Here is a 27,809-nt window from a genome sequence, read left to right as displayed (position 1 = left end):
ATAGCGATGCATTTTTATTCAGTTGCCTTGGTGGTCTTTCTTTACAAAGTATTGATTTTCCACCACAGAGCGCTTCTGAATATTGCTTCTTAGTCACCCACTGGTGGGAATAGAGGAATGTAGATGGAAGTGCAGGTGCCCTCAAACGAAGCAGGCAAGGCCCCAAGCAATGCTGAGGTTTTAGACCTGTATGGTAAAAAGGCAATACTACTTGTGGTCGGAAGCAGAGGAGAACACATTGAGCAACAAAGGATGTGCACGCTGCACGGGATCGCTTTTACATGGAGGCTCATTGAGAAATTCCCCTAGTGCGCCAAAGAGCAGGATCTATTTTAGTTCCCACCATGTGGAAGTGTTCCCTGTTGCTCTTCTGGCACAGGCGCGTAACTTTGTATGTGCATAGATATCCACTCACTGTCTTTCCCGCCTCTTTCTACTTATCCTTTCCAGCCAAACACATACATGAGCATACATACACTATTTACTCTCTGCTATCCTCTCTCCGTACCATCACACATCTGTAAGATCTCACTTTCCTGCCTCCCTCGTGCTTTCCCATCATACGCAGATCAGCCCATCCCCTCTCTCCCCTCTGTCACTGTATCTACCTTCTCTATCACCACCTCCACTCAGGCCTTTCTGCCCCTTTCCTCTGTCACTGAATCTCCCTTCTCCATCACCACCACCACTCCCTTTCTTGTGTCACTCTAACTTCTCTTCACACACCTCAGATCTGGGCCTTTATGTCCCTTTCCTATATTACTCTAGCTTCCTTCTCCATCACACACCTCCACTCAGGCCTTTCTGTCCCTTTCCTCTGTCACTCTACTTCTCTTCACACACCTCAGATCCGGGCCTTTATGTGCCACTCCTCTGTTATTCTACCTTCTCGTCACACACGTGGGATCAGGCCTTGATGTCCCTCTTCTCTTTCACTCTATCTACCTTCTCTTCACACACCTCAGACCAGGCCTTGATGTTCCCCACCTATGTCACTTTATTTACTTTCTCCATCACACATGCATCACATCCTTCGCTTCCAATTCTCTCCCCGCTTGTCCTTCCCATTGAGCATGCATCAGTCTTTCTTTCCCATCAGGAATCGCTTACTCTGCTGCCCATCACACATGCGAATATGACCGGTGTTACCTTTTCGACAATGACAACCCTCACCACCTGTCATACTAAATATTGGTAATCCTTCACATACACACAAGCTACACCAGAGTGTAAAATATGTTCCGCAGAGGCAATTCCTGAGATCAAAGATTAAAAATACATATGCTGATCCATTCTTGTATGAAATGTATATCACTTTACAGTGATATCGTAACCATATGTTTCGTAGTGTACTTAGAAACAATGCTAGGGGTGAAAGGTTGTGTTCCATTGCTTCCTTTGATGTCACTTCAGAGTGGGGTCAAATGACATCACTTCCTGTGATGTCATCAGAGGTCAAGGGTTGTGTGATGTCACTTCCGCTACCCCTGGCAGTTTGGTGAAATGACATCCCTGGGACTCAGGCAGGCTGTTGGCAAATTGGAAAGGATTAAGGAGTGTTTTTCGGTTTACTTTGAACCATAACGTCCCTTTAACCAAGTTTTTTCACTGAATTTCATAGGTTTTTAGTAGCGCAACTTAACCATAACGTCCCTTTAACAAAGTTTAACTCGCGCCACTACTGTGCACTGCTAAGACTAACACCCAGGACATCAAAGATGACATCACAAATGAAATGTTATATTGATATAGGAACTTTCAGGCTCAAAATGTACCCTTGCACGGCTCCTACACCTATACTTACTCATTACCCATTAACAATCTAGTGCAAAGCACATACTTGGAAGAATATTAGTAAAACAGCAATTTCTCTTAAAAATGGCATCAGATATTGCCCTCCCTCCTCCCCAAGAGCCACCACCACCAGCTGGAGGACCTACACAACAGAAAAAGCGCAGTACTTCCAAAGACAATGCAGAGGGCCAAGAAGATGAGGTAGAGGACGTGCCTACCTCTAGCACCCAGAGAGAATCATGGGTGTGTCAGTTCTTTACCACTGTTGGGAGTGTACCAAAGGCTTAAGATACCAAAGTGAAATGCACAAAGTGGGAACCCGGGGTGCTAAAAATGTTCTTCCTAAAGCGGGATGCCTGCAGCATCCCGCTGTAGGAAGGAAGCATTTTCCTACCTACAGCGGGACGCCTTGGGCGGCCGGCTGTAGGAAGGACAATCCTTTTCTAAGATTGCCACCATGGAAAGAGAAGGCAGTGCTCCGTACAGAGCAGCCTGCAGAACCCTATGACCATATTACCACAAGCACATTTTTTCCCCTTTCAAATCTATCCTACTTTCGAATAACTTTACCAGATAGCCGGTCCCAGGTGGACATGGCCACTTTAACCCAAATTTTGGTCCGGAACAGGGGATAACAGCCCGGCAGCCCAATTTATCGGTCCAAGCGAAGTGTGTCTGTGTGCGCCCTGATGTCTGCGGGCTTTAGCGTTTTATAAATAAATAAATAAATAAATAAATAAATAACGAGGGCTCGGAAGCTGGGGTGCTAAAGAATAGATTTCTCTTCCTACAGTAGGAAGGACAATCTTTTTCCAAGATGGCCACCATGGAAAGAGAAGGCGGGGCTCCGTACAGAGCCCCTCTTCCCTTTCTATGGAAGCCTGCAGAACACCTATGACCATATTACCACAAGCATATTTTTTTCCCTTTCAAACCTATCCTACTTTCGAATAACTTTAACACACAGCTAGTCCCAGGTGGACATGGCCACTTTAACACCATTTTACGTCCCTCGCGGTCATGGCCAGTAGCCAGATTGTCCGCATCATGACCTTATGCCATGACCCAGACAAGCTGGCTACTGCCCACAGCTACAGGCTATATATACCTCAGTCACCAAAGGTATATGACTATTTTATGTACCTAGATTATGACACTTGTCAAAAAATAAAACACAGACACATTTGCAAAACCATGCTTTAATGTCCTTTCCAAAGTCCTGACGAGTTTGCTCGAAATCCGCCCATGTTTTATTTTTTCAAAAGTGTCAAAATGTATGTACATACAATAGTCATATAACTTAGCCCCCACTTAACAAAATCCATTCAGTCTTTACACAAACATTGAAGGTTGGGTCTATAATCTTCCTCAAAACCTTTGTCCACATTCGTCAAATAGCAACAAAGTTATAAGCCATCTAAAAATGTTGAGACCCCCCCCTAATTTCGCTGCCTCTTGAGAAAATCACACCAAACTTTAGAAAACCATTTATATCTAGATCCAAAATCGTTTTGCCAAATGTTGTGCAGATTCGTCAAATGACACCACATTTATATGCCTTTACAATATGTTGGGACCCCCCCTCTAATTTTGCCCCCTCTTGACAGAATCTCACAAAACCTTGCAAAATCATTCAGAATTAGGTCTAGAATAAAATCGCAAAACTACATACAGTTTCATTGAGTGGCGCAAAAGTTATAAGCCATCCAAAAACTGCTTTTCCCCAACCCTGTAATGCAGAAATAGGTATTGATGTCCTAAGACATCTGAAGTGTCTGCGGACACCACAGGACTACTCCCGGACATCTGGATTGTTCGCGGACTGTCGGGGGTGAAACAACCAGTTTTTTGGCTTCTTATGGCCATATCCCATCCCATCCTCATCCCCCCCACCTTCCCAGAGATTGTTTGTTGAGTTTGACAAGCGCAATGTTGCTATTTTTTTTATGTTTTCGCTGCGCTGTCCGCAGACCCCCAAAAAATCTGCGAATCCAAGATGGCGGGCGTTTCAGGAAAACCGACGCATTTCACGTTTTCCCACTACCCAATCAGTGGCCGCATCCCAATGACCGTGGACCACGCACAAGTCCACACATTTTTCTGGCCAATCAGAGGCCAGTCCGCGGACCGAACAGGGAAGTGAGTCAGCGGAGCGGACATAGATATCACAAATTATTTTGCCTCACGTTTTGGTCATTTAAAAAAAAACTACTGGTTGGATTTACACCAAATCAACGAAAGCACGCTTTCGGGACCAAGCCGCCACTCCTGCCGCATATTTGGTGAAAATCCGTCCAGCGGTTTGGGCTATAGGCGCGAGCAAAGTTTTTTCCCATTATGTCTATGGGGAAAAAAAAATTTGGGACCCTCCCTATAACTTTCACCCCCCCTTGACCAAACCTCACCAAACTTTGCAAAGAAATTCAGAGTGGGTCATATACCTTTTTTGCAAAGTTTGGTGAGGATACGTCCACGGGGAGCAAAGTTATAAGTCGCCCAAAAAGTGCTCTTCCTATGGGTTTAGCAACTTAACTATAACTACATGGCCGCTACTGCAGGCCATGTACAAAAACCAGAATGTGTTGGTGGCAGGATTTGTGGTTGTTCCTGATACAATTCCACAACGTATCACCAATGTGCAGCAAATGTTGCATATTAGCCTGTTAGGACCCTCCAGACACTACTGGCTACATGACATTTGGACACCCCACCGCTTTCCCTGGATTTCAGCAAAAGTCACAAATGTGTATGGGTTTGTAGCAAAGAGTTTTTGTTTAAGGAATTCCACACTGTTTTACCAATCTGCACCACATGTTGCATAGTTACCTGTTAGAACCCTCCAGACATTGATGGCTACATGATATTTGGACACCCCACCCCGCTCCCCCGATTTCAGCACGAATACAAATTTGTGGGTTTGTGGCTCGGCGAAGCGTTGTTCCTTATGCAATTCCACACTGTTTCACCAATCTGCACCACATTTTGCATAGTTACCTGTTAGAGCCCTCTGGAAATTTCTAGCTACATGACATTTGGATACTGCAGCCCTTTCCCTGGATTTCAGCAACTTCATACATGAGACGGTTGCCGGAAATCAGCGACACATCAATGTGTTTGTATATGGACCAGTCCTGACATGAGGAAAAAAACCCAAATTCCAGGCCCTAGGATGCCAAGTCTCCAAGATATTTGCACCACAGTGCACCACATCGGACTGCACTATGCCAGGGTGGAGGAGAGAGCACAGAAGGTCCCAGTGTGCAGCAGCACCCCAACCCTCGCCTCCACCCAGCGTCTACTCCAGTGTATGTCAGCCAGCCAAAGGCGTCCATTCTCAGTGCAGTTTACTTCATGGTGAAAAACACATCAAGCGATAAGTGAATCGGAAAAGCGACCTACAGGATCAGTGTTATCATGTCTGTCTACAGAACCCGTTCAGAGAACCGGTACTTCTGCTAGTGTCTTAAAACTGTGGGCCTCATTACGAGTCTGGCGGTAACCGAGGCGGTAAAACCGCCTCGGTTACCGCCAGACTCGTATTACCATTCCGCCTCCGTAACTCCCGGAAACACCAGGGCATTACAACCCTGGTGTCCCGGGAATTACGGAGGCGGAATTCGGTAAATCCCCATTCCCATTGAGTCCCATAAGACTCAATGGGAATGGGGAAGTGGAAACACCGGCACCATCTCGTGATGGTGCTGGTGTTTCCACGTCCGCCAGTAGGCAGGCGGTGTTAAACCCGCCAGGTCAGATCTGGCGGGAACATCACCTCCCGCCTGCAGGAGTTGGGATCGGGGCGGTCCAGAAACAACGGTGCCGGTGGGTTTACCGCCACCGTTATTTCCGGACCGCCTGAATTGTAATGAGGCCCTTTGTCACCATTCAATCAAACTACATGAAATATTGGGATATAATTTGAGACCCATATTTGAATGTTTTTGCAATATTAGAGGGGGGCCCAAAATGATTGAATGGCTAATCATTTTGGTGTCATCTGATGAATCTGAACCCAAAGGCCCTTTAAGACGAGGCAACGTTATCTGAGATGGATGGGATGCAGAATTACTCAAAAATCAGACTGACTCAGGAAGTTGGAAAAGTTTAGCTATTTTAATAACAATTATCTAAAACAGGGAGTACAACGGACATCAACGGATGTCACACAGCAAAGTCTCACAGAATTTCATAAAAAACACCTTTTTATAGCAAAGACTTGTCATCACTGACGTTATACTACATGGTAAAATAAGAAAACCTAACTGGGACTGTGGTTGGCTAACGGGAACATCTAGATATACTTTCTATGGGGGATAGGATTGTGATTGGATCTCTAAAGTCAGGTGGGCAACTATGCCCTCCCCTAGTGCAAGTCATCTTCCCCGTCATAAAAATACACAACGTTTCATTGGTTTTTCAAACTATAGGGTTCCTTGATACATGGCCCTCTACTATTGTTTTGGCACGCTTGTACCCTACTGGAATATTCCACTTGCCAGCAGCACTCAAGGTGGTACCCCAGGTGCTGGAGGGTTAGCTTGGTCATGCCTCCCCACCAATTAGCCCATCATCCATCATCATTCAAGCTGTCTGCCATTCAATTAGTCCTTTGAACTCGGCCTTGCAAGTATCACTGCGCCTGAGAATAGAAGGGAGTGTGAGCATACTCTTATATTCAAGTCTCGGTGTAGCTTGCCCAAGTCTATTTCCTTTTAGACCATGTTACAGGAGACCGTGTTTTGAGCTCTTTCTTCATATTTAATAGTATTAAATGAATAAAACTTGGCACTCATAGGGTCTTTTCATCGCACCTTGATATGCACGTGCCTTGCTTTTCACATTCATTGTATCTTCTCGAATAAATAACCAAATCCTTGGCTGCTTCAACCCTTGTCACTGGGCCAGCCAAGCCTTCTCGAATATTCCTCGGCCTCCAGCTGCCTTTCCCTGCTGTGCCACAATTTCAGCCCATCCTCTTCTTGGGGTCCTAGTTTGCTAAAATACAATGTGGAACATCCAGATTATATACACATTTATATACAATGGCGGCACCGCCTGCAGTCTATTCACTACGTATAGCTAGCTTTCACGATTACTTAATTTAATTGCGTTGCTGTATCTGTACAATTATGGAACGGCTTGCATTTTCTTCCGTACTCTTTACATGTGCAATCTTCATTCTGCACGTAAATGGTCACTCCATTCTTTACTTAGTCATCAGATTCTATATGATCTATCCACCTCCTCTCTTACCATTTCTTCTTGGCGTGTCACCTTGCTTCATGTGATGTCACCAATCTCTTCTTTCATCCGTTTTTACACTTTCTTCAGGGATCTCTCCCAAGAGACTATCAGCTCTTTGTGGATACATAAAGAATGGTTTTCTCAATGGCTACCTTGTCTCAAATGCTTTTCGTGTTATAGGCATCATCACTGGTGTCGTGCTTGTCACTATTTCCGATTCCCAACCTATAGGCACGATATGGGCGGGACTTCCGGTAGAGGCATTTGGCTCGTCCTCTACAAATCCGCACCAACGTTTGCAAAAAGATTTTAGACCCAACTTTGAATGCTTTCGCAAAGTTTGGTGGGATGTTATTAAGAGGGGGCAAAATTAGAGGGGGGTCCCAACATTTTTAGATGGTTTATAACTTTGGTGCCATCTGACCAATCTGTGCAAATGGTTGCAAATAGATTATAGACCCAACATTGAATGTTTGTGCAAAGTTTGAATGGATTTTGCATAGTGGGGGCTAAGTTATGTCACTATTTTTTGTACCTACATGTTGACACTACTCAAAAAATAAAACACAGACCTGAAAGCATGCAAATATGCCTGTCTTTTATTTTTTGAAAAGTGTCATAATGTAGGTACAAACAATTGTCATATAACTTTGGACAATCTGACCAATGCCATGGCCACCTGGGAACGGTAATGGGTCACCAGGCACCAGCTATGTGGTAACATTTTTAAAATCGGCATAGGCTTGACAAATCCTGGGAACGGCAATGGGGCTGTCTACTCTGGTTTGCTTATTGGGGCCTCTGCCATGGCTGAAGCCCATGCTCCACGTATTGTGAACACTGGCCATGGCTGCAAGCCACGAGCACTGCCTATTGGTCACAGAATGGGGGATATAGTGGACAGTGAACCAGGATGTAGGCAATGTCATCTTGATTGTCCTGGTGTTAGTCTTAGCAGTGCATGGTGGTGGCGCTAGTTATGGTTGCATAGCAAACCATAACTAGCATATTTCTTGGGTTTTTCGATTTTACTTTGTAACCATAACATCCCTTTAACAAATTTTTTTCACTGAATTGTATGAGTTTTTATTAGTAGAACTTAACCATAACGTCTATTCAACTATATTTTTCACTGAATTTGATAGGTTTTTACCAGTGCAACTTAACCATAATGTCCCTTTAACTTTGTTTTTTCAGTGCATTTCATAGGTTTTTATAAGTGCAACTTAACCATAATGTCTATTTTCATTGAATATATATATATATATATTCAGTGAAAAAGCCTTGGTTAAGAGAGAGCCGAGGAGATCAGATTTAATGCAACAAAATCCCTGAAATTCAGCAGCCACATTTCAAGTATGTCCAGCTTAACTATGCACCCCCTGTTGCGCAGAGTATGACCACAATGATGACATCACAGATGACATCACTGGTGACATCTCTCATTACATTATACATCACATTACTGATGACACCACTGATGAATCAAATGAATTACATTATGCGTGACACCACTTATATCACTCGTTTGATTAATTACATTTAGAAATATGACAACTATGTTTTTTAACATAACGTATATCTACATACTTCATTTTTAAGGTTTCAAGGAGCAAGGGGGCACCCCATTCTCTGTCGTATATTTTTAAAACTACTGGATGGATTTACCCCAAAACCAGTAAAGAAAATTACATCAATGCTTTGTGCCCAAGTTGTTTCATATTTGGTCCAAAACTGCCCAGATGTTATTGCGTAAATGGCTGTTCAAAAACTGCACTTTTTCTCTTTGGGAAAATGAATGGGCTGAAAACTGTGGTGTTTTGTTTTCTTTATGACATTTTAATTCTAGAACATATTGTTCCCAGATTTTGCAGTTCAGAGGGGCCATTGACAAATGTGTTGTTGTGTACATTTCATCCGAATTCATCCAGCAAGTCAAAAGTTATTAGCAATAGAATTCTGGGAAAACATGGTTGTTTTTTTATTTCTGAAAAGCCTGCAGCCTCTCTGCTGCAAAGCACCATCTGGAACCCCCTTACTGTCTGACACATAGAGGATCACCTTGCTTTCCGAGGGCACTCAAGACCTGGTTTACCCACTCCCCCGCATACTGACAAACCTTTGTTACCTCAAGTTTGAACCACCTCTCAGGTAGTCTGGGGCAGCAATCAACCGGCCATGAAATGTACTGAGCGACGGAGAGAACTTTATTCACAGGTTTGTTTACAGGTGCTGAGTGTAAACTGTTTCTTTTTTCAGGGTTTACTTTGCAGGACGGTTTCATTTACATTGACACTAATCCGAACCCTATAATAATAATGTGCAAAGGTCTGGTGTGTTGCCTTTGCCTGTGAAGGTGTCCCATTTGACACGGTATAGGCCATTGGTAGAACTGGGAAAAATTGTCAGGAAATTGGTACAGATATTCAGAGTGTAAGCTTCCAATAGGATCCAGTGCCTAAGTGCTGCAAAATATCCATTCAGAAATGAATATCTGTTAAATATAGAATGTCTTTTATAGCGGCTCATTTATTACAGATGGCCACTATACTACACCTACTACAATGATCCACCCCAACAATATGGGAGAGGAAACAGGCTGTTTCAATCAGAATGTGTTTGTTTTATTTAAAATAATAAATCTGTGAAATCTAGGTTGGGAAGCCACCTCAAAACACAACATATTAATTCAGGCTAAAGTGATATTGGAAACATTGCAGCCTGCCTACTTTGGTCTCACTAATGTTGCCACTTAGCATCAAATATACAATTTATGGTTACATGTCTTTAAATCAACAAACTTAAATAACGAAAAAAAAATCGATTTTCTATTTTATTTGGAGGGCGCCCCCCAAACACCCCGTTTTCCCATGTTTGTTGCCCCCTCACAAACTCCCTCCACCCTTTTTAGTCCCTTATCCGACCCCCATATATATATTTAGTAAAAATGTCGACATTATTTTCGTTATTTGGGTTTCACTGAAAATGTTTGTCACTATTCTAATTTCGAGATAAACACTGTATACTCAATTTACTCTTTATTTTCACTCACACATCCATACAAATATAAACACACATGAATGGCTATTGTACAAAATATCCTCAGGTATTTTATTAACAATTTAATCTGCAAAATGTTCAGGAGCAAAATCGAATTCATGTAAAAGAACCAATTGGCAATTATAATTACAAACAAGCAGTTAACAATATGAATACAATATTCAACTGGCTGTGCAAAAGAGCTTCTTTCAGAATATACTTCAATTGTATTCAGAACCTACGATGAAATAAACATGGCTTCATTTCTTCCTTCGAGGAAAGAAAGGGGTTTCGATTCAGAGCGCTTAAACACTTGGGCCCTCATTACGACCCTTGCGGAAATCAACCGACCGGACCGCCATAGCGTAAATAGCGTTTCCGCCATTGCACGATGGAGCAAAGTGCGGCTCATTCCGACCCATCGGGCACGAGCACCACGCCATGGCGGAAGTGCAAAGTCCGCGATGGCGGAAATGACCCTAAAACGGCCCACACCGCCGCCGTACGGCGCCCTAGGTGCAATACCGCCACCCATCTCAGCGGACACCGCAGTGAGCGCCAACCGGAAAGTACGGTGACCGTAAATATACGGAAACGGAAGTAAAAGCATGGTCCCGGAACGGGAAACATCCCGCCGTACACCTATAAAACCACAAATTCCACACAACCATTAAAAATACTACCCTGAGACACATCCCAACCCGTCATCCACCCTAGTGAAACCAAGAAAAATGGGAAAAGTAGCGAAGAAAGCGTGCGACCGCAAGCGGCAGGTCCACTGCTCCCGTGAGGAACTCACCGTGCTCACAGAGACCCTCCAGGAGAATGCTGCCGCCGTCTTCTCCACGCAAATGACCAGGACGGCACTTGCGAACAAGAAGGCCATATGGGCCCTGGTGGCACAGCGGGTAAGTGCGGTGGGGACCGCACCCCGCAACCCACAGCAATGCAGAAAGCGATGGGACGACCTGCGGATACGCGTCCGTAGCATACTTTCTGCCAACCGCAACATTGCCACAGCTACCGGGGGAGGATCGGAATCACCCATCAAGTTGACCCCCTGGGAAGAAATCTGTGCCTCCACCATTGGAATGGAGAGCATAGAGGGAGTCGGAGGGATGGAGAAAGGAGTGCAGACATCCGAAGATTCAGGTAGGTGTCCCAAATAAAACAATGCCAAAACCACAATGTCCAATCATGTGAAGTACCACCTGCCCACATAGTGCAACAGGAACACATGTCCAGGAGAACGTCCACATACATAGGCCTGATAGCACACTTTAAAACTCACATCAAATACATAAATAATTAAAAATCCTAAAAACACCCTCTACACGTGCAGCAGGCACACCCTAACTGCAGGCTGCCAAACAACTGCACCCTCACTCCACACACAAATGAAACCACCTCCAAGGCCCCGACCCAAATCACCCTCAGGTACCACCCCAATGCATGTGATACATTGCCATTCCAATTCCCACAGACCCATTAATAACGCTCGCCCTCCTTTACTCCACCACAGGGTCCGATCCAAACGACGAGCTCCAGGACACCCCTACCAGCACACCTGCAAAGAGGGCCAAGACCAACGGCCAAAGACCCTCCACCTCAGCTGCACGCATCAAGACACGGCAGCAGCACAAATCAAGTGGCAGCACAGAGGAGGGAACTCCAACAGGCACCCCAGCAGCCAGCATGCCCACAACAACACCACCACAGGTCCCCCCAATGGATGCCACAGTAGGCACTGCTTCTGGTGGCAGCAGCACCATAGGTGACACTGCATTGATGGCAGCATGCTCCGACACAGAAAACGGGGATGTCGAAGTTAGATCCATCCATGACCTGTCTCAATCCCCCTGTCTGTTCCATCCCGTACACCATGAGGATACCATGCAGGGGCACCCACAAGACGACGACTGGCCATCCCCCACAAGCCCTGTGGCAAGGCAACATGAGGTGATCAGCCACTCTGTGACACCACCGCAAATGGCCATGGCCCAGCAGAGGCAACAGTCCCTCGACCAGGTACTCGTGCAACAGCAGCAACTGGCCACGCTCCTCAAGGACCATGCCGATGAATGTGGGGGCACTAAGGCAGACATAGAAACATCAACTGAGACACTTAGGGCAGAAATGGAGAGAAGTACAGAGACACTAAGGGCACAAATGGAGAGTAGCACCGAGAGCCTGAGAGTAGAAATGGAGAGAAGCACCGAGAGCCTGAGAGTACAAATGGAGAGAAGCACCGAGAGCCTGAGGGGGGAACTGCATGCGACGTCCAAAGACGTATGTGCCGAACTTGCCGCAGTGCGCCGTGTGCTCACTGAGCTCTCACAAACCCTTAGGGACATGCATGGACGTGAGCAGGCAGAGACATCATCCGTTGCAAGTTCCGTCCAGGGCAGCCCCCAACGTAGATCTGGGAGGAACCTGCGCTCCACAGGCAGGGGTGCCCCTGATACCCGCAGAGGGGGCTTGCAATAGCGACTGCCCACTGACAATGAGCATCTTTGGACACTGGTGTTCGGGGGGGAGGTAGGAGGGTAGAGGGGGTGTGTTGGGCTCACTTGGGTGGCGGGTCGATAGGGTGTTTAACATGATATCACATATGCCATAAACAATGCACGATCATCCAATGAGATGTGTGGACATTGACCTTTGTGTACGAGGCCATTATAGGCGTACAGTCCATATTGTGCATGTTCCAGACACACACAGTGCCACGAGTCCCGTGTCCATGTATCAGCCACCAGGCGTGAGTGCTAGAAGCATGCATCTATGAGATGCTGACGAATGTCACGGCCCTCCTGTGCCTCGCAGACTCCTTGAGGTGCTGCCACATCCCCACCCTCATCATGACCATCATCAGGTGCTTGCAGTTCTGCGTCAGGGGGCATGGGCACATTTCTACGTACGCACATGTTGTGGAGCATGACACATGTCATGACCATCTTTGCAACCTTCACATGGCGGTACAGGAGTGCCCCGCCAGACCTGCTGAGGCAGCGGAAACGAGTCTTCAGTAGGCCGAATGCCTGTTCTATGACTACACGGGTACGTGAGTTGGCATGGTTGTAGTCCTCCTCATGCTGGTCCCGTGGGTTCCGGACTGGTGTGAGGAGCCATCTCTTCAGTGGATACCCGGCATCACCTGTATGTGGACAATAAAGGAATTTTGAGGAATGCCATTGCTACGTACGCACCCCCCCCCCTTCCTGCCAGGTCATTGCCGCATCACATACCCCACATCATCATGCATGAAATGAGACTCACCGAGTAGCCAGGATCTGTTCCCTGCGTGTCACTCCATGTAGCGTGGTATTGTAGAGTTCCTCAAGACCATAGAATCATGGGTTGATCCAGGGAATCGGGCACAACAATGTGTAATGATCCTGTTGGAGTCACACACCATTTGTACATTCAGAGAATGAAATTGTTTTCGGTTGCGGTACTGGGCCTCCATGGCATGTGGGACGACCAATTCCACATAGGTGCAGTCGATGGCACCAATGCAACCCGGTATGCCGGCAAGTGCATGGAATCCCACTTTTGTGTTGGTAATTTCCTGCTCCGAGCGTGGTAGAGAGATGTAGTCGTCTGCGTGCTTCAGGAGGGCATCGAGCACTTGCAATAGTGTCCGTGAGAACAGTGGCTGTGATATGCCATGCAACTGTCCGACTGTGTGCTGGTAGGTGCCTGTGGCCAGGAAGTGGAGTACAGACACCACCTTCAGTAGGGGTGGGATGGCGGTTGGGCTATCTATCATGCTGACAAGGTCAGCCTGTGTCATGTCCACAATGGCGGTTATGGTGTCCCGGTCCAAACGGTAGAGGGTGTGGATCTGCTCATCAGTGAGGTTGAACGGATGTGCTCGGAGGCGTGGGATTGCGGGCTGCCTGTGTGGTGGTAGTGGCTGTGCTGGCGGCCCTTGCTGGCCCTGCCTTGCCCTCCTCCTCCTCCTGCGTCTCCGCCGTGCGGCCGGTTGTAGTTGGTGTTCGTCTTCTTCTTGAAGTTGGAGTACTTGCAGTGCTATCAGGTCCCCCGGTAGCATTTCGGAGTGGGTGTGGTTGTGGGAGGAGACTGGGTGTGCAATTTATGTGTTTTCAGGCTGTATGGCCTCCACCTGTGGTGATTCATTCCACCTGTGCAAGCTGCTCTCCCCTTTGGGCGAGCACTTCCCGCACACAACGCTGCAATTCGACGAATGGCATCTTGCTATTACAATCATGTATTTGTACCCGATGGCAGTGTAACATTGGTTGATATGTTCATTCGGCTATGGTCCCATTGTTTCACATACTATCTTTGCAGTCGCGAACAGACTTGTGAAGGGTCAGTGGAACGTAGTACTCGAGTAACGGTGGACCCTGATGCAACACTGTACCGAGGTTCACCGACGGGCGGGGCGTCCCATTTGTGAGTGAAGGCAGTTGCCATTTTCACACACAGCCGCACTAGATGGATTAATTTGTGAATTCAAGCGGCCACAGATGCCTTTTCGACGTGATGTTGCAAATGAGGAATTCGAAGGGCGGCGCTTTCGGTTTTCAGCTAGCGGCGAGGAGATGCCCACAGGTCTGACTGCAAATATAACGTTCTATTGTTCAATGTCCTTGGGACAGGGGCCATGGCGAGGATGCAATGATTGATATGAATAGTTTGGGATGCGCAATAGCGACGTGGGCGATGAGGCCGGACGTTCCCAAATACATGTTACTTCACAACACTGGAATTACGGGCTGGGGCACAGTGGATTTTGCAGGCTGCATAACGCACAGACTCAATGGAAATTTCACATGTTATGTGAGTATGGAAACAGGCGTTTTCATTACGGGATGAGGGAATGATGTATGGATGCATGGACAGATGATTTGATACAGAGTTTGCCATGTACAGGGCTTCTTGGAATCTATCCGCCTCCCCTGCGCTATGTGATGCAGGGCTGCCATAGTGGGACCATCGTCTATCTGGCCTTGTTGAGCCCTCCCTGTCTCGACGCGCCTTCAGACACTTGTGTCTATGCACGTTACCAATCCCATCTGATGGATTCTGTTTTAACAGACGCATGCACAGGTACACTCGTTTGTGATAGTGTTTTCACCTCGATATAGATAGTTATGATTCGCAAGTGGTTTTTGGGTGGTGATGATCCTTTGGAGTGGGCTAGCATGCATATGGCTGTGGATTTGGTGTGATCATTGAAGTGAGTAATTCAAATGTAGTTCTGATGGCCATACTATTCTTTTTCATTTCATTTGGTTGACAGGTATCTCCTCCCCTTTTGCCACTGCCATCTGTATGCCACTCCTGCAGATGGATTTTACTCCCGACACCTGCTGCTTCGTGTTAATCAGTGGAGCAGCATTACGATCTTATGGGACGATCGCCAATGGGCCACATGCCCTTACGCAGTACTAGTGGCTAGGAGCAACATTTCGGCCTTTCAGCTGGACTAGTGCCTCGCTATTGGGACGGCCCTGCGGTTCTAGGCGCTTCCATGTTGCGTTTTTGTACGAGAATGTAGCCCCTGTGTACCATGAAGGAACAGGGCGTCACACAAGAAGTAGCTGGTCATTTATTGCGGATGCAGCCCACAATGGTGAAATGTATTTTGGAGTTCATGGCCTAATGGCTGTATGGGCTTGGAGAATTTGTTGTGCATTAAATTTCTATTCTGATATGAACCGTGTAGCGTTCTTCTTTGGAAGTGATGTGGCATATTACTATTTGGGGAGCGATGTATTGTGAGGAGATCTGCATTGGGTTCCAGCTTCGGGGTATAGTTGCGTGGTACTGTGCTGGGCGCGTTTGCCTACGAAGCCCAGTGAGGTCAGGGATAAGGGCTGCCATTATGACTGTTTTGATGATGTCATGCTCAGGGGCGGGGGATTAGCTTTTGTGTAACAGATGCCGGTCAGCCAGTTGGATTGGTGGAATGATGTGATTATCGGAATATTGCTGGTCACAGGTGCCTGTGTTTGCGTGCGTTTCTTGGTGGGAGACTGAGGTCATGTCCATTTGTATAGCTTCTGTATTCGTGCCATCTGTGCCCTGCAGCTCCCATTGGGCCCTCTTGAGATTCATTTGTTCGTTGGCAGGCATGGATGACTAGTACATTTCACTGGTTGCATTGTGTGACTTCATTGCACCTACGGGGGGTTGTACAATGTGGCCAGGGAGCGGTGTACAGGCACTCAGTAGGGCCGTTTACGATTGGTTCGCGATGCCGTACTTCTCACCATGGCGGAATGGTACTTTCCGCCGTGCTTGATGGCGTTAGGTGCATGTCCGCTAGGGTCAGAATTCGCGTACCGTTGCGCCATGGTGGCAATTACGGTTTGGCATGGCGCGCGCGCGCGTACTTGGTGCAGTTAGCGTTGGCGTTCACTACGGTGTCGCTAATAGCATCGTACTTTGCGGTGACGGGTCATGATCGCACCGAGCGCTATTCGATGGCGGTATTGCATTTCCGCCATCGTTTTTCGATTTCCGCCAGGGTCGTAATGAGGCCCTTGGAATGGGTTTGGATTTTTATATTTTTTAAATGTTTTTATGTTGTTAAATAAATGAAAAAAAAGTTTCATATGGCTTTGCTTTCTTTTTAAAAGCCTGTGGGGATCAAACCTTTGAATACTAGAATTCTAAAAACTATGTTCCTATCAAAATCCCCCTCAATTTTGTATATCCTTGGGGAATTCTTCTACTTTACAGAATTTCATTATGAAAGGATAATTTCCTAACATTAGTCCTTTTTTACATCCTTTCCCAAACCAGTGAAATTGGGTCACAAATCCACATCTTTCCCTTTCTGAATCCTGCCCAGGTAATTTATTATTTGACTTCATTTTGGGAGAGTTCTAATGCTAAGGGAATTAAATTTAAATACAATAGGGCAAAATACACTTCGATTTCTGGTTAAATGGCATCGACAGGAATACGCCTCTGGGGCATCCCTGGCCATCTCTGTCCACTGGCTGAAATGTAGGAGGCCCTTGGCATCCAGGTCATCTGATTCTCCTCAACATCTTTGGATACGAGTAAGAAGGCTCTACCCAGCTCTGATTGAAAATCATTTTTAAGCCTGGTCCTCCGCACCTTAAACAAACATATATATAAATTGTGGTATAAATTGCTTCAGCCAAAATGTATGTTTACTGACAGGCAATGAGAAAGTGATTCAATCTCCTTTTTTTCTTTCATAGGAACAATATTCATAATTCATGGTTAAATACTTGTATTCAACATTTCGTCTTACATGTCACAACAAATTAACGTATTGATAAAAACAATAGTTTGCCTTTGAAAGCAATAACAAAAATTGCAATATGAACATTAAACAAACAAAAAAGAATTATGCTATTGACAAATACGCTTCAGCTGCCCACTAGAGTCACACAGCAGGGCGTGGCCTCTTTGGTGACTAAGAAGTCACCATTCCCCCAGAGAGGCCAAACTATGGTTTGGACCAGACTGAAGATGGAGATTTGCAGAGGGAACATATGGAAGAGAGGCTGCAAAGCAGGGATGGCCCAAAGTAGTCCCTTTAGGTGGTTGCTGAAGTGATTGATTGGGTTTACGATGAGAGATTCAAGGTGATTTTGTTGAACCTGGAATAAACCAAATAAGCCCAAAGATTCTTTCCTGGTGATCACCGGGCACAGAGGCTTGAAACTGGCCTTTTTAAGACACTGGGGATAATTCCAGCCCTATCTTGTGCCCCACTAGTACTAGACTAATTGAAAATGTATTTGCCCCTTTAAGGGAATCAAGGAGCAGCAGTCATGCAGAGCTGGCCGTGTCTGTGCGCTCAGCTCGCCCTGCACAGGTATTCATAATAATAATAATAATAATAATAATAATAATAATAATAATAATAATAATATTGTACCTGTCATTAAATCTATTAGATCTGCAAAGTGAATAACATGAACTAGGCCATGGAATCTGGCAGGCAGTCAACATTTTGGGGTGGGACCAGCCCTGGTTTGCATATGGTCTTCCCCCTTTCTGGTAGGCAAAGAACGATGGTATGGAGGGTTGCCCCGGGCGATGCTAGAGGTTAAGATTAATTCTAAACCTTCCAGCCATCAGCTCTTTTGTTTTGCTTTAGGCAGTCAACCAGATCCCAGCCCAACCATATAACTAGAAGTCAAGGTCAGTGGAGTAACCTACCAGCCAACTCCTTTATCAGCCACTTAAAGAGGAAGAGGGAGTTAGGGATTCCAAGATGGCAGAGTCAGTTCTTGAGACTGCGGACCCACGCATTTCAAGAGAACTACAACTCTGAAGCTCCCTATACAATATCTGCACACCTGGGAACCCTTACTTCAAAGAGAGACTGCAAGGTGGGGCCAAGGGCCTTTAAAAATCTATTGGCTCCGTCAGATTTCGCTGCTGCTCTTTTGGCCTACAGAGTCCTGTTTTTTCCAAGAAATGGGTGGATGCAAAATAAGGCAAATTTTGCTAATGTCACCCATAACTAGCTGTGGGCGACCTGTTCATAGAGGCGAGAAACACACTGTGACTGAGGATTTATGCTCATTCATCCTTGACGCTATCATCCTTCTCTTTTTTCTATCTGTGCTTACTCACGGCTTTCAGCTTTTTGGCCCCGGACACACACTGAGGATGAGTCTAGGTCTTTAGGCAGCAAAATGTGTACGTACTTTAAGCATTTACTAAGGCTTATTATATTTTAATGTCATTAGTGGCAGAATGTCTTAGTTTGCAATATTGTGGAGAACTTGTAATGTAATTGGTGTAATTGGTCCTTTATAACAAGCTTAACACGCAGAAGTTTCAAAGCGCGGACCCGGGGATCCAACCTGTGTTGCTCCATGTCGTTTTGCTTCCAAGGTGAGGGCGTTGCCCCTGAGCTATCCTCCCGAGGAATGCAGTCCATCTGCCAGATTACTGCTTTGCAATATAACTTAAAAGGAGCTTCACAATGATGCACCTTCATTTCTCGGCTTCTTTATCTCTAGCCCTCTTAAGCTTCCCACAAAACCTGCCATAGTGTTCAGCCATGAAACCTGAAGAAACAGCAATCAGCTTATAGTAAATTAACCGGGTAACAGAATTTCTGTGAACAGATGGATGCTCCAAAAAACATGACCACTGGGGCTCATGAAACAGACATTTAGTACTACAAGGCAGAAGTAACTAATGATCAAAGAATGTCCTTTAGTGTGAAATGGCCATGGTATGGTATGCGATTTTTGGGTTCGTGGCTGTGGGCAAGTTGAAGCTTGAGTCACAGCAATAAGAATGGCCAGGCATTTGTGGCTACAGGCAATGAGTTTGTGTCCAGGAGGATTCAGAAAAGCAGTCTCCAGGATGAGAGATGAAGGATCCAGGTCTTAATCCCTGTAACTTTTAGGGGGCTTTCAGGATGCAGTGAGACCTGCTGACTAGGATGCACGTGAACTGGACACAGAGAAAACAATGGTTAGAGATGGCCATCAGCACTGTCTATAGATATATGTTACCTCTTGAACAATCTAGAGGGACTGAAGGCGTGCGTCTGCGCGGCGTTTCCTACTATGCAGTTCAGGGCCCCATCTTCCAATGTCCATTGATAGGTGCACAAGAGGCATGCGCTCTATCCACTGACCTAGACATAGCTTATGAGCCAAAAGCCTCTGCTGGGGCTGTTGGCGGGAGTCTCTCACTTGATTGCCATGGCAATCCTTCAGCTGGTGATCCCTCTGTATAGGTGTTGTGTCCTGCTCAGCAGATTCTGGAATGCTTAGTCAGGCTTTTTCACTGTACATCAGGGGCATACGGGGAGCTCATAAACTAACAATAGAATAAAAACACAATACTCAAGGAAGGGAGCCTTCAGTGTCTGAGGTTAAGCAAATACGGGGGCATACAACTATACTCAGTGCAAACACTAAACAACAGTGGTCTTGATGCATTGTGATTTTGGGTTTGGGGAAAAGGTAGCAGAATCAAAATGTCGGACAGCAGCATTGAATGCTGTATTTCTTGCCTTGTTTTAAGTATTTTCCCGTCTACCTATCACTTTTTCGACAAAAGCTGGTGATTCATTTTTTAATGGATTAAACACCATGCGCCCCATGAAACGTTTGGAGGTATTAGCACTGCTAATTATAGTTACCACCACTTGTTGAGACTAGTCCCCATTCTAAAGTCCCATAGGGCATCATTGGAAAATGTTGGACGTACCTCCAGAGGTGATTCCACTGGTGGTAATTATTCAGTTGTTGTGGCGGCAATATCTTAATGCATATGCTGGGGATAGTGTTGATCTCATAAAACAGAGTGCTGAAAAATTGGAAGGGAGTCCATTACCTCCAGTTTTTTTTTGTTACCTCCAAACTCATAATGAAGCCCAATGTACCAAGTAGCATGAAAAATCAAAATGCTTTTAAAAGCATCATACAAAGATATCTCCCAATATAGAAAGCTCCACTCACTCCTACTATATGGCCAACAATGTGACAGATATTTGACAAGCATGTACTTGCCCACATTTACAGAGCTGTTGATTTTCTGATATGCGTCTTCAAGAGATCCAGCAGAGGGCTAAAGCTTTCTTTAAGCAAGACTTAACAAACAGTTAGTATGGCAAAGAGAAAGACAGTGGAATGATCCATGTCATCCATTTCTGCTGTGACAGGCCAAGAGTGTGTTTTATGACTGTTCTGTTGAGCTTTTGCAACAATTGTACCTTTTGGATTTGAACATTTGCATATTTTATACTGTATGTGTATGTTGCTACATTTTTTACATGCTTACGTACACTTTACCCAGGCTTTCCTCTGCATGTTTATTTTGCACAAAAAATGTTCTCAAATTTGCAGTAGCACATGTTTTGTGTGCAGGGACAATTGCTCCAATTGTATTTGCGTTTAGGTCCTCATATTTTTGCTATGAGAAATGAAAATATTCTACTATAGATTTCAGCATCTCCGTACCTGTATACCAGTTTCTAACATAATTAATATGCCTTTAATTTATTTGTTTTAGGTATTCGAGCAGGAAATGTGGGCCATAGATGGAAAGCTAAAACCAAGCGTCATTGGGGATATTGATTGTAAGTTTTGTGGCTTGGTAGATGTATTGCCTAAGGTTGTCTGCATTATTGCATTCCACACACATTTTCCTAGAAGACGTATGGCCTGATTTACAAAGAGTCTTTCAAAGGTTGACTCCCATTGAAAATCACTTTTGTAAATAAGTCCCTTAATTGGGATGCCCTGTTTTACTCTATGTTCTGTAATCTCTCTTCCACCCATTTTTGACAGCTATCCTCCCTCTCTTGTTAGCACAACTTCCCAAGGTCCCACCTCTTTATTTCTGAACTGCACACAATTCCGCTGCAATTCATTCCCATTGGCTTACTTAATAATTCCGCCTTATTGCCCGAGGCTGCGGGCAATCTCAGATATTAAGAACTCTGAATCCTAACTTGAGCCTGAGTGAAGCGAGTGTGCATGAACAGGTCTTAGAACTCATAATGATTCATATTCCCCCAAAGCTCTGTGGCAATACAGGAAATATACAGGGAAAATAGACCTCAGGAGGGTAGCGGCAGAGGTAGGTGAGAGGAAGCAAAGCTGGGACAAGGTGGCACCATGGTGGAAATGGATTGGAAATGATGGTGGAAGTATGTTATGGCTTACCCAGAAACCTTAAATACATTAATCTACAAGTGTAAGAATGAATAACAAAAAATACAACTCAACCCCATTACCCTGAAAAAATTCTGAGAATACAAACTACTACGTTATCTTAAAATAAACAAGTACAGCAACGTCTCATGAATTGCATGATATGCCTATAATATGAACAGCTGTAAGCTCCCATCCAGGCCACATAGCCTGTAGCCACAAATGAAACTTCCTGTTAATTTTGACAGAGATGCATTTCACAAAGGTCCATTCAGAACTGTTGACTTTGCCAGCCTTCACTTCTAAAGCACAATTGGAAATATACAGAACATTATTGAAGCTTTTCAGAATGTCTTATGGGGTTAATGTGTTCCTGGAAAACAAAAAAGCGTTGTGCATTTAGAAAGTGCATTTGATTCTTTCTATGTGGAAAGGACAAGTTAAATATTACCTAAACAACAAGTCAAACTGCTAACCTGACCCTATTCACCACATTATTTTTCAAAACAAATTATCTCCATTGTTTGCTGCAATGAGTGCATGGTCACATTATCAGTATTGTTCATAAAACAGAGCTGCAGAAGAGCACAAGAATTCAGAAATATATGCAATATTTTGTTAAACAGGAACATTATTTTGAAAAGTTTTATTCACAAATATATCGGCATTCAAATATATTTGAGTTAAAACACTAAACTAGGTTGAATGCTTAATTAGAGCACACTCATAGTAGAAAATGTTATGCATAGCACACTGATGTCTTTTTGGCAAAAGCCCATCTTGTACAAACACTAAAGTTCATATGTAAGTGAAAGATAACAACATTGGCTTCTGTTCAAATGTAAACAAACATAATTTGCTTTTGTACTGTTTCTACTGATTACATGAATTGCATCATTATCTGTTAGAATGTGATTGGCTAACAGGGAAACAGGGGTGGGACTCAGCCTTTAAAAGCTAGTCTGTTTTCAGACATTGGAAGGAGTTCCTGAAATGTCACTGAAGGTAAGACACTCTGAATCCTGATCAGGCAGAGCCTAGAGTACACAGATGGCCCACAAAGTCTTGACATGTAATAAGGCTAGCAGAAACATTGATGACTAGGCCAAGACTGTAATTATAGCCTTAGGGCCTACACATTTCTTTTTGTTTAAATCTATTTTTAAAGCTTGCTTCAATAATTTTGAGGGAGAGGTCAATTACAAAGCTGAACTACCTTAAAAACCATTGGCTAACAGCTTTCAGACACCTTTAACCTAACACAGTAAACTGCCAATGGGGCTAAAAATTGACACTTTGTCAATTTATCCATATTCACATTTTTTGACTATTTCAATATTTTAGGGGCTGCAATTGGTTATTTTCCTTTAGCCATTTTGTCAACATCTTTTTTTCTTTTTGATGGGAGGACCATTAAGAGACAAAATAATGTATTTTACAAGGCTAGCCTTTCAATCTTCCCTGTGCTGGTGATCCACTGGATTTAGGGTGGTAGTGAGTTTCGACATAATGTCCATATATAACCTGCGTTGCTCCTCTTAATTCTTTGGCCAGGCTACGTGGATACATCAAGCACAGAGAAAGGGCAAGAGGAATCATTTGCCTGGGGTTTTGAAATGTGTTACCTGTAATCTTCTTGACCCTTGGGCTTTAGATCACTTATAAGCTGCTCTTTGATAACTGTCCAAAGAAGTCATGGACTTTTTGCCAGAGGTTTTAACACTTTCCAAATAACGGGTTATCCAGAGGTCTGTCTGAATAATCTTGCCTGTCACGTGGCTTGCCAATCCACAGCATCACAATTATACATATGATATTAAGTTTTACTGGCCACATTGTCTACATAAACATTGGTGATTTGCTATTGGTAGTTTTAACATTGTAGAAGAGTAGAATGCTGCATATCTGCATTACTACATTATTGCTAATATTAATAGCTGTATATTGTTTGACTATTTTTAATACTCATATGTTATCTCTTCAAGAGAATAAATAGACATAACAGCTGAACAAGAGAGTGAGAGAATTATTAATGTGCTTCTAGTATAAAACACAATATTTCAATTGTAAATACTTGTTTGTTTAGTGACAAAATTGTGTAGCGAAATATTGATAGCATCTTACATTTATCACAAGGGTGATAAGCATTGATACAAAGATTGACCAAGAAGGTAGACCAACAACAATAGTTTTGCCCTACAGTACGTTTGTTAGGTGCACAGGGGTATTAGTTTATCTTGCACTAAAGCACAGAGACACAACTTTCTCCAGAGTTTTGCTTCAGGTACAGCAGTCTTTTCTGCTGCAAAAACCGGGCACAACACCAGATAGGCATTCGTACCACATTTTGGGTGGAGGTTAGGATCTGGCATGCATGGTACGATGCAAAAGCATAACTATTTGATTCTCCCTCCATACAAAAATACTTCAGTAATACAGCCTAGTTACATGTATGTTCCATTTTTGCTCTTGACATTACAAGTCTCTTTCAGTTATTACTCCTTCACATCTTGTTATATGAACTGTTCTTATTCATACCTATGTATTAATAGCACTCTGATCATTGTCAAGAACAAGGCCACACACAAGGATACTGATAATCAAACCAAACTATACTTGTGAGACAAATGCATTTTGCTCATTTTTAATCAAATATATTCTTCCTTTTAAAGGCCAACAGCCAATAACCAACATGTTTTTTGAAGCCTACCTATGCGCTTTCTCATGGCTGAACACATATATAAACAAAATATCAGATACACTGCAACATGTTTTTAAAAATATAACATTCCAAGTTTGACAACATGTTAGCGCGCAAGTATACATTTTGTACAAAGTATGTTATTCCCAATTTTTTTTAAATCTGCCTTTAATGCCCATTAAATATTCCACATATGTTGACTTTCTTGAGTACGTTTAGTTTAAAGCTCGCATTAACCCACTCAAAAAGTTGAAGGATGATACCAACACTGAGTTTAAAGATTGAATTGGATACCTTCTTTGAGTATTCTGAAAGAAGTTCTGTTCCTGAAGATTTTAACTTTGGGGATTTTCCCTTTTTGCCTTGCAGTGCTGAACTTTCTGGAAGTTTAAATAATATATGATTTTGTGTTGAAGGTCAAATTTTTTTTGTTAGAATTCATTATCAGAGTTGTCACTGGGAGCGATTACAAGTGACAGTTCAGAGAATTGCCAAAAACAAAGAATACTCAAAGTACCCTAATCGCTCTTGGTTAGAGATCTATTGGGTTTAAATGTTCAATCTTTTCTTTTGTAGAGTTATCATTAATTTAGTTTACTCAATTGCATCGCAGTTAAAACTTACTACACAAATACATTTTAGATCTTTATCTAATTTTAAGTGAGTTTCTCCTATTATTAATTATAGGGAATATTGTAGATGAATTACCTGCGTTCTCTATTAAGCTATATTGCTCAATACATGGTTTGATTACTTCCATTAATATTTGAATACAATTAAACTTGGAAGGAATAGAGTTAACAACTATGCATACTATTATGAAATCTTCCTTGGAAATGTTGCTAAATATATACTATTAGCATCCAGATGGGCTGTAATGGGTCCTCCGAGCCAATCTGGGAGCTCGGTATGCAGGATTTACCCGAGGGTGTTCCCCCTGTTCCAAGCCTCGTGAGCACCATGAGGCCACAATCTTACATTGGAGCAAAGTTTCCCACTACAGCCCCCCTCAACCTGATAATCTCCCCCGAAGCCCAAACCACAAACCTGCACCATCCTATCTCAACCACTGACCCAATCCCTGCACTACCCCCTCACTTACCTATGCAGTGGCACCTACCATCCCGCACTTCCCCTCACCGTCATTGGCTGTCATGCAAAGGTAGAAGAGACTACGTGTAGCTTTTTAAGTTGCGAAATTCCAACCATGCCATTTCACAACTCTAAGAAAAAACAATTAGCATCCCGAAAACATGCAATAAACCCCTCAGTTGGGGAGGGGGCATTACCATGTCTTAATAATACCCCAGGGCTCATGTTAAGGCCCTTGCCTTTACCTAGCTTGTGCCTGTAAGTCAGGCCCAGGGGCATTACCTGGTCCTGTAATGCCCCCCCAATTGAGGGATTTATTGCTTAAGTATATACTAATATTGTCTTACCTCACTTCTTCTATCAATGAGGAGGCCTTTCAGCTACAACACACAAGTGTGCATGTAAACCCAGTGCTCGCTATCTCTCATATTTGTACTAGTGGCTTCTCGTCGCAGCAGAGTCAAAATGGCTTCTTGCATGTGCACGCTATGAACATGATGGCATCATTGCAGAAAATGATTTGTTGATGTCTTCAAACGCGCATCACTTTACTTCCTTCAGTCTGAATGGGTTCTACACTTAATCACCTCATTTTATATGATTTACTTACTAAAAGTCTTATATTTTTGTTTTTTGAAATGGGAATTCATTATTTGTTAAATTTACTTCTAGTTCTTTGTAAACATTAAAAGTAAACATTCAGAAAGTATCTCTTGCAAAATGTGCAAGTCATCCAAAACATTGTAAATTGTATTAAAACATCAGCTAATTTTGTACATTTAGTGATTAACACATGTTATCTTTTCTGCAACAAAGTCATCAAGTTTAACTTGTAATTTACAAATCCCACTTATGTATTACTATTTTCAATTGATTCTTAGATGAAATCTCTAAAATTATATAGTTATATAATTATATTATTTAAACAACGGATTGGTGTAAGAATAACATAATTCCAATAACATAAGGATGTAGGCATTACATCGTATATAGAAACATGCTTCTCATGGTCTTGGTTCAAACCGAATTCGATTTCTCTCATATTACTGACCAAAATGTTTTATCTTTGTCATATGTTTTATTGCCTTTTTTCCATTCCTAATGGTTTTCCCCATTCTAAACCTACAAACTTTAAATTGCCAGTAGTTGCCCCCTTATGTTCCGGTGGTTGTCTTAAGTATTTGTTCCTTATTCCTTTTAGGTGTTCATTATATATGTTTTCAGTTTATGTATGGTGCTGCGTACATAGTGTATTTAAGGAAAAAACGTTCTAGTTGGAGGGACGTGAAGGAGAGAACTTAATGCAGCAAAACCCCTGAAATTCAGCTAAAGCCACCTTAACTTCACGCCCCCTGTTGCGCAGCCGATGACTACAATGATGACATCACAGATCACATCACTGGTGGACACGGCCACTCTATATTTTAAAACACTTGCAACCCATCACTCAAAGACTTCATCAATCACAAACTGATTTTGTCCTGTTTTGACAGTGGTATTGTAATGTATAAAATATTGCAGGCATTGAGAACAATGTTTTTAGACAATGCGCAGTGAGATTAAATTATTTACCATTGACCACACACGTTGGGTAAGCAGCGTGCTTAGGGCCCCTTGTTTTATGGCCGGTCTCCTGGTGACTGTTGAGATACATCGTACAACCCCAACTAACCACACTTAAGCAGCACATAAATGGGAAGAAATGACCGGCTGCAAGAATAGCATATGCCCAGGTACTTTCTGCACCCATAGCGGAAATCAAAAGCTGGCACCCATAAATATACGCTCAGTAATTGAACATATATCTTAAAGTGAAATATACAAATGTAGTTCAATTGACCTTCCCATGTGCAAAACAATATAGAATTGGACTTTAAAAAAAAGTAATGAACACCAAAAAAATAACCTGAGAGAGGAAATGTTCCAATACATATGCTGGTAAAGTATTAAAGGTGATAACATTTTAAACCCAGCAATCTGTTGTGAAATGTTCCGTAGAAAACAAAATCCTAATATGAAACAAGTGCTTGTTATCTGGGAACATGACCTACTGAGTAAAATCTTGGTAGCCAATTACTCGAGCAAGTTTGCCAACCTAAAAAAAAAGAAGGAATTGCGTCTGCCCTATGAAAAAAGTGATGCTGTCCAACAAGATGTGACCCTGAAAATCAGCCACAATCAGTGGCAAACACCTGCACCCATGTCCAGGATTGCAAACTCTCTTGCCACATCATGGGCAAATACTCATGACTTTCTTTCCCTCTCATTTCCCCTCCTCATCCACATGTCTGGCTTTC

The 27,809-nt window shown here is 43.5% G+C and overlaps 1 protein-coding gene across 1 annotated transcript in view; it reads left to right on the top strand.

Annotated features, from left to right (window-relative positions):
• Nucleotides 1-27,809, top strand: part of LOC138447628 (uncharacterized) — a 1,020,308-nt gene that overhangs the window by 575,366 nt on the left and 417,133 nt on the right. The window contains exon 12 of the mRNA XM_069603826.1: nucleotides 21,076-21,142. Within this exon, the coding sequence (XP_069459927.1) occupies nucleotides 21,076-21,142 (67 nt within the window). The remainder of the gene's footprint in view (nucleotides 1-21,075; nucleotides 21,143-27,809) is intronic.

The sequence above is a fragment of the Ambystoma mexicanum genome, chromosome 3q (genome assembly GCF_040938575.1).
Source record: "Ambystoma mexicanum isolate Mex_15411 chromosome 3q, UKY_AmexF1_1, whole genome shotgun sequence".
Classification (NCBI taxonomy): Eukaryota; Metazoa; Chordata; class Amphibia; order Caudata; family Ambystomatidae; genus Ambystoma; species Ambystoma mexicanum.
Note: the sequence above shows the minus strand (reverse complement) of the source record. Positions and strands in the feature narration are given on the sequence as shown.